The sequence below is a fragment of the Pelecanus crispus genome, chromosome 3, assembly GCF_030463565.1.
Source record: "Pelecanus crispus isolate bPelCri1 chromosome 3, bPelCri1.pri, whole genome shotgun sequence".
NCBI classification, from domain to species: Eukaryota; Metazoa; Chordata; class Aves; order Pelecaniformes; family Pelecanidae; genus Pelecanus; species Pelecanus crispus.
The window spans coordinates 67656615-67668284 of NC_134645.1; the positions used below are offsets into that span (position 1 = coordinate 67656615).

Consider the following 11670-nt stretch of genomic DNA (forward strand, 5'->3'; position numbering starts at 1 on the left):
TGTAGAGAGCGATAAGGTGTCCCCTCAGCCTCCTCTTCTCCAGACTAAACAATCCCAGTTCCCTCAGCCGCTCCTCATAAGGCCTGTGCTCCAGACCCTTCACCAGCTTTGTTGCCCTTGTCTGGACACGCTCCAGCACCTCAATGTCTTTCTTGTATTGAGGGGCCCAAAATTGAACACAGTATTTGAGTTGCAGCCTTACCAGTGCCAAGTACAGGGGGACAATCAGTTCCCTGCTCCTACTGGCCACGCTATACCTGATACAAGCCAGGATGCTGTTGGTCTTGGCCACCTGGGCACACGGCTGGCTTGTGTTCAGCTGGCTGTCAACCAATGCCCCCAGGTTCTTTTTGGCCAGGCAGCTTTCCAGCCACTCTTCCCCAAGCCTGTAGCGCTGCATGGGGTTGTTGTGACTGAAGTGCAGGACCTGGCACTGGCCTTGTTGAACTTAATACTTAAGTGATAATAAGAACTGCTGTGAAGAAACCCTCTATTTCCTCTCTGTTTAAGCTAAATATGGAAGAACCATGGTACACCTTGCCTGTGAGGTCACACAAAATGAAATGAACAATTGGCAGGTGAAAGGGTCAAGAACTGTAATTTTTTTTTCTTCTCTGTTGCTTCCAGAAAGCTCTTATTGACTCTGTGATGCTGTATTGTTGTTAGGCACTCCAGAGCTGCTGAATGACACTCCCTTCCTAATACTGCTCGTTTTTAACTAGGGTTTTAGAGACAGTAGTCAGTAACTGGCTGTTTCCTGGATCAGTTCAGACTGATAGCAGAACATTAAACATCTTATTTACAAGCAGATGAGTAGCTCTCTGCTTGGCAGAACTGGGTGGACTGATCTTTTTAACACTAAGGGTATTTGAAAAATTCAGAAACAATGTAGTAGGTTTTGCTTTAGGCTGGCTATGAATCCAAAATTCAACTAACAGTCTTAAAAAACCATAAACATGGGCCAAGTTTTGAGGGTTGACTTAGTTTCAAGCCCATTCTTCTCCTTTGCTCCCTGATGAAAATCTTATTTTTTGGAAAGTATCAGATCTAACCACTCCTTCCCTTCCCTGGCCTAGGGCTCCAGTATCCTGAAAGAGACATTTTCTCCAGCTTTCCAAGGTCTTCATAGGAATGGGTCCCCACTCTCCCAATGCCTGCCTGGATGTAACTTCTGGTTTTGTTTCGTGCATGCCATACCAAACAGGCACTTTACAGAACATAGCTATCTTGTCGGCCTGAACTAGAGATCCACAACAGTTTTTCACTGACAGCATTGTGATACTAGGTCTGAACCTGCAGTGTTCTCCATTGCTTTCCACAGCTTTCCTCCTTGGTTGTGGGGCTCTGGAGGCCTGAAGTTCCTGGCTGGATGTGTAGCGTATGCCTTGTTGGTTCCAGAAGAGCAAATTTTGAGTGAGACATAAGGCCTATCGGTTGTGTTGGCTTCTGCCTTCCATGAAAATGAAACTACATGGGTAGTTACTAGATATTTGTGAACAGCCTGGAAGAAGGTAGAGAAAATAATCTGTCCCTGAAGACAGTAAACTCAGGAAGGGCACTCACATAAGAGGAATTACGTAAGGAATAACGGGAATTCTTGCAGTAAGTATGAGACTTGTTAGAATTAGAAGAGGTTTGTTTATACAGGGAGCCAGTTGCATAGACACCCACTAATTACATTGGAAATTAGAGAATTTACTTAAGCTCCTCCAGGGTCAATTGGTTAGTTTTAGCCCTGAATTATAAAGTAAGCTGGAGTGATTTGAACTGCTTTTGACTGAAACTTGCAGGATTAAAAAATAGACAGGTTTCTTTTATTAAAAGTATGCAATAAGATGGCTTTTTAGCATTCTCTCTTTACTCGTGCAGTAGCAGAAATAACTTAATTCTTTACAGACCATGTGTATTTAAGCTTACTTCAAGCAGATTCATAATCTCTTGTTTCCACACATACCTGAAAACTGTCTTTTATTTGCAAGTAGTTGTGTTTTTTTTTTTAAGTAGGGTACTGTTTCCTTGTTTGTAACCACATAGGAGTTAACATTTTATGGCTGATAGACATTCTTTTTCAAACGAGGTATATTCTCTCCTTATTCAGGAAGCTGGTGGGTTTTCTATGTACATGTGCTGGCCCCATTGTCTGTCTTCTTTTTACCTTCCTGCTTTCTTTTTTTTTTTTTTTTTTTTACAGATGTCACCAGTCATCAGTAAATCAGGGGACCTAAAATTTAGCTCGGAGCATGACACAGATAGAGGCTCACCTGCAACACAGTAAGCAAGAAATACTTAAAACAATTTGCAGTGTTATTTCTACAACTGCTGTTAGAAAACTGTGAGAAATGTTGGACGGGTTATTTTGTTTTAGCAAGCAAAACAAGAAGTTAGCTTTAACATAATCATTCAAAAAGTGCTTCACACCTGAAATGTGAAGGAAATAACAGTTTGTATATATGTACATACACACACTCTATCCCTCGAAAAGAGCAAGGACTGTAATGTACATGAGAATCAAAACTGGGGGATATGGGATGGCCCTGTGGCTATCCCTTAGGTATGTATTAGGCTTTGCTTTGCTGCCAACTATTTTTGCACCTTCTAAAAATTAATTAATATAAATTGCAAAAGGTTGTCACATACTGAGAAGGTGCAAGCTAACATCTTTGATTGTGACACTTGCATTTTTTAAAAATGGTATGTATTCGTTGTGTGAAAGCTGTAGGCAGATAAGATCTCAACATTTTGAACAAGAGCTTCCACAAAATCTTTAGCTATTGCAACCATTTATACTTCAAAAAACACATCTGAAAATGCTTCCTGTGTTTGCCATTACAGGTATCTGTCATCTAAGCAAAGTTGTTTCATTGATCATTTTCCAGGCTGGTCCCCTCCCCAAATAAATATATGTGTGCATATATGGTGTAAATGTAGATATGTACCTAATTTTAACTTATCTTTAAATCTTAACTTTCTGTCTCCAGCTGTATCTAGATTTGAAAATAAATTGTGAGTGGAAAGTTTAACCCTCATGTATGATGAGGAATGGGCTGTATAACTACACATTGACAGAATTCAGCATTGAATTTTAGGCATAACTATTCTGATAGAATGTACATTAAGGAAGGAAGTGCCTTAAAAGCACAGTTACTGTGACAGTTGATAGTCTGTTAGAAGCCAGTATCAAAAATTTGGTATGACTCAACTCCATTAGTAGAACTTCAGGAAACAATTATTTTGTGACCTCTCCAGGGCATCCACTGAAGACTGTGGGACCACACATTTAAAAAGTGGAATCACAAATTATTTAATCAAATTCAAGAGTTTTGAGACATATCAAATGTGAAATACTCATTTTAATGGAAACTAAGGCTGTCCTGAGAAGAGGTCATACTGAAGTGTCATGCTGAAGAAACAGGGCCCCAAAACTGCTTCAGTTACATTTCAGAAAGGTGAGAGAAGACACCTACATACCTGAGTCACTGGAATGTACTCCCTCCTCCTGAACTATAGGGAGCAGGAGCATCATGGAGATGCCAGTCTGAAGTCATGCTTCATGTCATTGCTGTCCAATGTGGGCAAAGAGCAGTGTCACAGAGCCTCATTCACAAGCTTTCAGGGTTCTGAGCCATTTATACCTGATCATTAGTGAAAGATGACATGAGGTAGCGTTTGATGCTATACCTCATCAGGGGAGAACTAATTTGAAAGGGAGGAAGACAGACATGTCAGCACTACACAGTGCTGTATTTTCCCTCCGTGTACAGGACATTCTGGGCTTTATTACATTTTTGCTGCATTTGTCCCCAGTGCTTGTGTTTTGTCTGACATGGAAAGGGCAGTTTTCACTGCGTGTTTTAAGATCAGAATGCAAATGTGAGTAATGTCTATTCCTGATGTAAAGCTTGAATCTGAAAGTGCATACTCTGCAAGCTCTTCCATGAACTAGAACGTCATGGAATGTGATTCACTTGTCTTTGTAATTATACCAGTGACTGCACATATGAAGTTTTTTTCAGAAGAGACTACAAGTTTTTGCCCTATTTTGAGAGCTAGAAGAGAGAAGGATCTTCTGGCATTTATGATACCAGTATTTTGAAAGACTGTTCCATATTTCTGTTTATAGGCTATCTATATAGTACAGATTACATAATAAAAAAAATCTCAAACATGGCTGCGTATTTTTTGTGAAAAGTCTCACTTCTTTGTACCTGAAACCATGACCTGCAGGGGCTGTGACAGAACTGTAGTTTTCTCGTTCACTGCAGTTGATGTGTCTTGAAATAACCTTAAAAAACAATATGCAGGCAAGTATTGCGATCTTAACTGGAAAAGTTTTCTGTTTTAGCATCTAAAAGCAATATCAACATGACTTGAGGTCTCGTCCAATCTGTACTTAAATAGTTGCTCCACCTAAAACATTCTGTTACCTTCCTGTTTTCTGTGAAAATATGCTTAGTATCCATGTCACGTGCTAGTATATAATAGGAATTATGTAGTAAATAAACTTCCTAAGAATCAAGTGAGATGTGATTGCCAAGTACACACTTTTGCTATGGAGAAGTGAAACTGTTAGCACCTGCACAACTCGCTATACCTTTCTTTGAGCCTCCAAATGAATGTTTGCTGTTTTGCCTATTAGAACTGTATCCATTATGGCCACAATACCTGCTGTAAAAGAAAGTGAATGGCAAGCCCTTATGACATGTCTATCTTTCAGAATTTCTGGATGGAAAATACAGTTTTGCAATAGGAAAACAAATTTTAACCAGCGTGGTAGTAGATTTTTATCTTAGCCAAGCAGTTAACCTATCTTCTGCAGACTCTAGAAGAAATAGAGAAAAGTCCACATAACAGATGCTAAGTGAAGTAAGATTTTGGTACAAGTATCTCAAAGATTTGATACATCAACACATCTGATGTTCAAATAATAAAAAGATGAAAACTACTTCTCAAAATTTGAGTAGCTTTGTATTGTAGCCTCACCTTTTGAATATTAATGATTAGATACTACTTGTCAGTGCAGACATTATCTCCTAGGATATATTGCCATTGTACAGTTTTGTTGAGCTACACTAGGTAGTGCTCTCTGCATAAATTTACAAGTGATTACGCATCAGACCCAGAACACTCAGTTTGGTAGGTTGGTATTTATATTACTGATTCCTCATGCAGCAGTACTTCTCAAATCCTGGAACAATAATGCTCCTGCAGCACCCTTTTTGGGGGAAACTGCACACATCTCATTCTTTAGTCTTGATTTGTCCACTCACTTATGTGTTTCAGCAGCATTCAACGTAACAGTTCCAGTCACAAACTAGGCACAATACAGGTCTTGAACAAAGACAGTACCTGCCCTTCAAAGGTTACAGTCAAAGTATTACTACGTATTTATAATTAAATAAAGTTACAACTACTGACAAGAGTGGAAATTCACGGTAGCAGTGGTGTAACATCTGCATAATCCCTGGCATCATCTGCAAGAGCAGTCTAATTCCCTTGTTAAAGGCACTAACTGGGAAATATACAGAAGCTCGACTGATGCTTTTGGCATTGTATGAAGTCTGATAAGCATGAATAGACATTAAAGTGATTTCTGATTCTATAAATCTGTCATAGTTCGGGTAAACTAAAATGGAAAAACTAATCTTATGCACTTTGCCTGCCTGTCTTATTCTTGTTGAGTGAATAAACCAGGAATCTCTCTTTAATTGCAAGTATTTTGGTTTGAGCTTGGGAAAGAAAAGAACATGTGCGATGGCTTTTATGAGAGGAGGAGACTGGTATTTTTTATTTTCTAATTACATCTGTTGACTATTGATCAACACTAGCTGACTTTTAAGATCATGAGCAGTTCTTTTCAAAGCAATGCTATGATATGTTGAAAAGTAGACTAGTGGAGTGGTGTCATATTTTGTCTTCATGTTTTTTCTGTCTTTGTTCTGCTTTGGAACGGTAGTTTTTGTAGCTGTTTCAGCATTGTACTCAAGGGAGACAGGCAGACAATTGCTCGAACACATCAGCTGTGGATGGAAAAAGCTCTAAATTTGGGCTAACTGTGTTTCTTTTACCCTTTTTATATCCACCTTTCTCTAGAGGTGCAAAGAAAAAGAAGAAAAGGATACAGAAGAACGAGATAGAAAATCAGCACAACTTAATGGGTCTCGATACTCCTGTGTCATCAGTTACAGCTAATGGTGTTGAAAATGAACCTACAGCCCATGGGGTGGAATTGAAGAAGAAGAAAAAGGCAGCGAGAGGCTCAAACTTAAGCACAAATGCAAAGACAAATATTGCCTTTGAGCCTGAATGCTGTGACGTGTAACCATAATTTAATTCTAAATACTGGTGTTGAATGTGTGTTGAAGGCTGCAACTACAATCTCACTTCTAGGATTAACAAGAAACAAACAAGTTAAAAATACTCAAATATGTAAAATGGTGCCAGTTGCGACTTACTAATGGTGTAAACCTGTACTGGAAGACTTTTGCCCTGGGTTCCATGAAATTAACAACACTTGAATGTTCAGCTCCTCACTGGACTGGTAAAGTCTGAAACCGACTTTCATATTTCATGAGAACCCCACTGACAAATACAATGTTAACCAATTTAATATCTGGTTCCACCTTAACTTAGGCTAAACAGGCATTTCTGTAGACTGTGTATCAACCCATTGGGAGCAGAGACTAAAGTGAAAAAATGTGATCTAGAGCAAAACAAGCCCAACCACTACATAAGTTATTAAATTAGCATTTTAAAATGTGTTGTAAGTAAAATAGAGGAGTGTTCAGAATGGTAAGGAATGCTGACATTACAGTGTACCTGAAAACGTAAGCTTTTTAAAAATATTTTCCTGACACCAAATATTCACTTGAACTACATTTTGCAGCTCTGAAACGAATTGCAGCTACACTGTCTTCAGTGGGATTGCTCATGCTTACTAGTGTAAATAAGTGTTGCAAATTCCAGGCAGTTATATTTTTCATATGAGGTTTTCTGCACATAATAAAGGTGCATTGCAGTTTTGTCAGAGTTCCTGGCTGCTTTGGCAGCAGTCTTGCCAAATACACTTTCTTTTGTCTGAATGAAATATTTCATATCCAACTGTAGTGCTTTTTTAATTTGTAGTCCTTATTCACTTGTGAGTGTCATTAATGTGTTTTTTTACTTAAGTATTATGTTGCGAACTTTTACTAATGACTTCACTAATTATCTATAGTGCTAAATAATTCATGTTTTATATTAAAGGAAACACTTTCTATCAGTTAGTGTTGGTATTTTTTCTGGCTGATGATGTCCAGTTTATTTTTACTCTGCTAGGAAATTCTTCCTCCTCCCCCTCTGAAGCAATAAATAACATAAAATTAGAAAGCCCTTATTTAGTAGACAGGGCACTTGATTCCATTAAAAAAAGAAGTGAGAATAACAATGTTGGGCACTGATGTGTGAAATGCACCCAGATGCAGAAGACTAGTTGCTATATATTGTAATATCTTCCCTGCACGTGTTTTAAAGCCAGAAAAATCTGTAAACTTGTTTCTTTTGAGTAAAGCATGGTAACAAATACTCTTTTTTGGCTGCACTGGTGGTTGTTCTTTGCTAACAGTCCTAGCTTTGCTTGGCCTAGAGCACGCGTATGGGATTCTCCCCTAAATGGGACTTGCACATGTGCACTGCAAACTTACTAATGTCTCTTTCCCCAGTTAGAGATGGTGTAAAATTATCTTAGTCCTGGGACTGCCTGATTCTAGTGAGGCTCCTAGCCTCTTACATGCTTTTGCAACATATTGCAAGTCACCATTCTCTGTGGTATGGATTTTAAAATTTTGTAAAAGAGAAAAATCTGAACATCGTATGTTTCTTGAAATGTCCTGGAGCACATTTAAAATAAGGGCAGAGCATGACATCAGGCTCCACATCAGGGAGAGCTGAGCAGTAGCCAAGATCTGGGAGCTCATTGGAAAGCATTGTAAAATGTTAATTTGGCATTGTGGACACTGAAGACAGAAATAACACTTCAGATAAACACCACAGAGAGATGGTAGTTCTAATCAAAGGCACAGCACCTCCTTTCATGCTTGCAAACTAGGGCTCCAATTATGTTCACTGCTCTGAAGCTGAATGGAGCCGCTTTGCCACACTTTCCAAATTGAGAGGAGAGGCAGCAGTAGTGTCTTCCAAGGCACAGTTCCAAATAACAATTAAGCAGAAGGAATCAGATAAGAGCCAAACATGAAAATGCAGGGAGTTGAAAATAAACTTTTCATAATGTTTTCTTGTAATTACAATAGCTTTTGTTTTGTTTTTGTAATTTTTTTCCTCCCTACCACATGGTTGGTTAGAGACTTCTGTTGCTACTGTGTCACTGTGATACTAGAGTTTTCTGCATTCATTTAACAGAAAATGAACAAAAAAATCTGAAATTAAAAAAAAAGTCCAGGTGATCCTTCAGTATTAAAATTAGAACCTTCAGACTAAAATCTCTTCACAAACTACTAACATGGCATAATGGCAAAGACACTTTTTACCTTTTGTTCAGAAATATGACTGAAACATTCATTTAAAGAAAAACTGCTTTTTTCTTCAGTATTAGTAGATTCTTTATTCTTCAGACATTGCTGTTGGGGTTTTAAACTTAGAAGAAAGGATAAAACTTTTAAACTGTTTGGGTTAGGGTAATGGCTTAAAAAAAAGTTTTAAAATTAAACTTTATATAATGCTTCCTGTTTCTGTGTTAATGCAACCTACATATTTTTTTAAAATCACTTGAAAATGAACATTGTGTACATTTGCTGAAAATTGTCCAAGTATTTAAAGGACTTAAATTTCAGTGGAAGAAAAGACTTCCAGGAGGATTCTGATTGCCTGCTGAAAATTTTCCTCCTTTTTTTTTTTTAGTTGAAGAACTACAGTAAGTATCCTAAAACATGAGTGCCCTGCAAAATTGCTCCCTGAGGCATGAATTAAAATACAAGAGTTATAAAAGTCTATTTGAAGAGTTTTTAGAGGGTGATACAAGTTCATTGCTGGAACAAAGCAGATAAAACCTTGTTTAAAAAAGGGTAAATATTAGATATTTATAACTGCCTTGTGATAACAGCATAGTAGGTCTTTCATTGTTCTGGTGTTTTTAGGTTTTGTGTGTGTGGTTACAACATACAGTTCCTATTACATTTTTATGATACGGCAGAGACATCGAGAACAATGCATAAATGGACAAAATAGAAAAGAATGGGTGGCACATTTTTCCTGTGTTTCCCAATAGCCATCAGTTTGCATTTAGTTTTTTCCTTAAAATAGTTTGAGGAACAGACATCATAAAACACAATAAGTGTATTTGTAGCATCACTTAATTCAGAAGGCAGTAGGGGATGGATCACAGTCAAACAAGGGCTAACGAGAACACAGAGGAACATGACAACTGAAAGTCTCTGTTGACTAGTGAACTAAATCTGCCGGCTGGACCCAATTGTCTGATGGAGAATTGAATGTCAGGATCATTTAGGGTTAACAATGGCCCATTACAAGCAAAAGCAGACAGCTATGAAAAATAGCCGGCATGGTAGCTGTTCTGCAGAGACCGTGGATGCAAACTTGATAATGAGGCACTTCATTCACTACATCCTTCTGCTCTAATTACGAAGGTGAATAGGAAATACTTCATTTAAGGCGGGAACAGACTAAAGCAAAAACACTTGTTTGGTAAACAGAAAGAGTGGTGGGCTTTTTTAATGATCTTTTTCTACCATGTATGAAATTAGTATGTATGCAGTGCAACCTGTTTTATGGATGTGGAAATTGGGAGGGGCTAGAAGTATTTTCTGAATAGTGGAGGGAGGCTAGAAAGATTGTACAGGTTTGTACTGTGGGGTTTTTCCCTTAGCATTCTGTCCAATGACTATCCACAATGTTTTGGACAAATTAATTTATGGATGTACACCTGCACTTCTAAAAACATACTGTGTTAGTTCAAGGAGTTTTATTGCTTGGAGTGTAAAATATGTGCATTAGGAACAAAACTGCTGCACGTAAGGAATAGAAACGAGAGGAGGTCAGAGAGGGAAATAAGCTGCTTGAGAAGAAAACTGCTGTATGGGGGAGACTTGCAAGAATGTGGCAATTGGAAATTGGAACTTAAGAAGAAGGAACAGAAGGTAGTGAGAAGGCGTGTTATAGTAGAGCTTTGGTGGCTTCAGTCATGTTTTTTGACTTTAGAAATTAAGATATTTAACCACTTCACTTTTTAATACATTTAAGTTTTGTGCCATTTACAGGAGCTTTTCGGATGAACTCTTAGCACCCATGGGGAATATTATCCTGTGTCTCTCCAGTAACTCGTAACCTGGTACTGTCCTAACTCTGAGCTACAGCCTGGAAAGGTCCGTATCATCTATGGCTTGCAGTGCTGTTGGGATAGATGAAGCTTTGGTTCCCTAATTTCTGGCACAGGTCTTCAGAGGGCACCTTGATAGTTGTCATCTGTTGCAATACGCACCTCTGCCTTGATTCAGTCTGCTCCAGCCTCTTCATCCAGTGCAAAACAGCTAGAGCGGAGATGAGAATTTCACACCAAGCATTGAGCTGCTGTTTTGAACATTAAATATCATACGATCCTTTTCTTACTTGTAGATGTGTTCTGCTCACGGTGGTTTTGCCAAGAGTTTTGTCCTTTGTTCAGTCTGCTGTATGCCAGTTGCTTGCTGCCTTCCCCTTCGGAAGGGTCTGTTTTCCAGCAGTGATACGTGTACGTAGAGTCCCAATCCTGCAAGCTGCTCAGAATAGATGGACCCCTATACTCAAAGCTCCAGCAAAGTCAGCAAGGATTAGGCTTTCAGCAGCAACATCGTGGCTGTAGTTTGTACGTTAGTGTACACGAAAGACTGGAAAAATATTTTCTATCTTGCACTTGAAAATGATAGCTCCACGTTTCATCTAAAACTCCAGCCACCTGATTTTTTGTGAGGACTTTGTCAGGCCAAATGAATTTGCACTATGTTTGGCTGTGGGAAGCAAGTTTACAAGTCCTGTCTAATGCTCAAACACAAATACTCGTCAGAAACTGCAGATGCCACTTTTAGCGGAAAAATGTTTCCACACCGGTAAAGCAGTATCAGTAAAATCTATGCTCTTAGCAGACATCAAATTTTTTGTTGCACTTATATCGCCTGCACAGGCAGGGAGTATAATAAACTAGTGTGTAGCAGCTGTAAATTTTCTGAGGATTTATCTAACCACAAATACATCGAAATGGGGAAATAGGGCTATATTAAACTGTGCAAGATGCTGCTGGAACTCAGCCATTTCTGCAACATCCTGTAATTAATTTATTATGACAGGTCTGGCAAACTGAAACACCCAATACACTTGCGACAGACTGTTATGATATAGCTGTTTGAAAACTCTGTAGTCACATAAAATGCAGGTATAGCTGGAATGGAAAAAAAAAAAAAAAAAAAGAAAAAAGAGAGCCCGATATTAGCATTATTTCTCTGAATCTAGAAATTTTTCCCAGACTCACATTCACCAACCTTATGGAGTGTCCATGGCAAAGTCAGTGCAGGCAGAGATACTAGCTGGGAAGGAAATCATTGCAGAATATATTTGGCTTAGATCCTACTCTTCTGGGAGTCAGAAGGAGAGTTAATGAAGTTCTGTGGACATGTTCAACTGAGGAAC

The 11670-nt window shown here is 38.6% G+C and overlaps 2 protein-coding genes across 2 annotated transcripts in view; both read left to right on the forward strand.

The window, feature by feature from the left end:
* The window catches only part of AHI1 (Abelson helper integration site 1), a 128723-nt gene extending 122404 nt beyond the window's left edge, over nucleotides 1-6319 (forward strand). Inside the window, exons 25-26 of the mRNA XM_075707708.1 lie at nucleotides 2192-2271; nucleotides 6091-6319. Of these exons, the coding sequence (XP_075563823.1) occupies nucleotides 2192-2271; nucleotides 6091-6319 (309 nt within the window). The remainder of the gene's footprint in view (nucleotides 1-2191; nucleotides 2272-6090) is intronic.
* The window catches only part of MTFR2 (mitochondrial fission regulator 2), a 486796-nt gene extending 478146 nt beyond the window's left edge, over nucleotides 1-8650 (forward strand). The window contains exon 9 of the mRNA XM_075707390.1: nucleotides 8641-8650. The gene's annotated coding sequence lies outside the window, so the exon portion shown is untranslated. The remainder of the gene's footprint in view (nucleotides 1-8640) is intronic.
* The last annotated feature ends 3020 nt before the right edge of the window (nucleotides 8651-11670 follow it).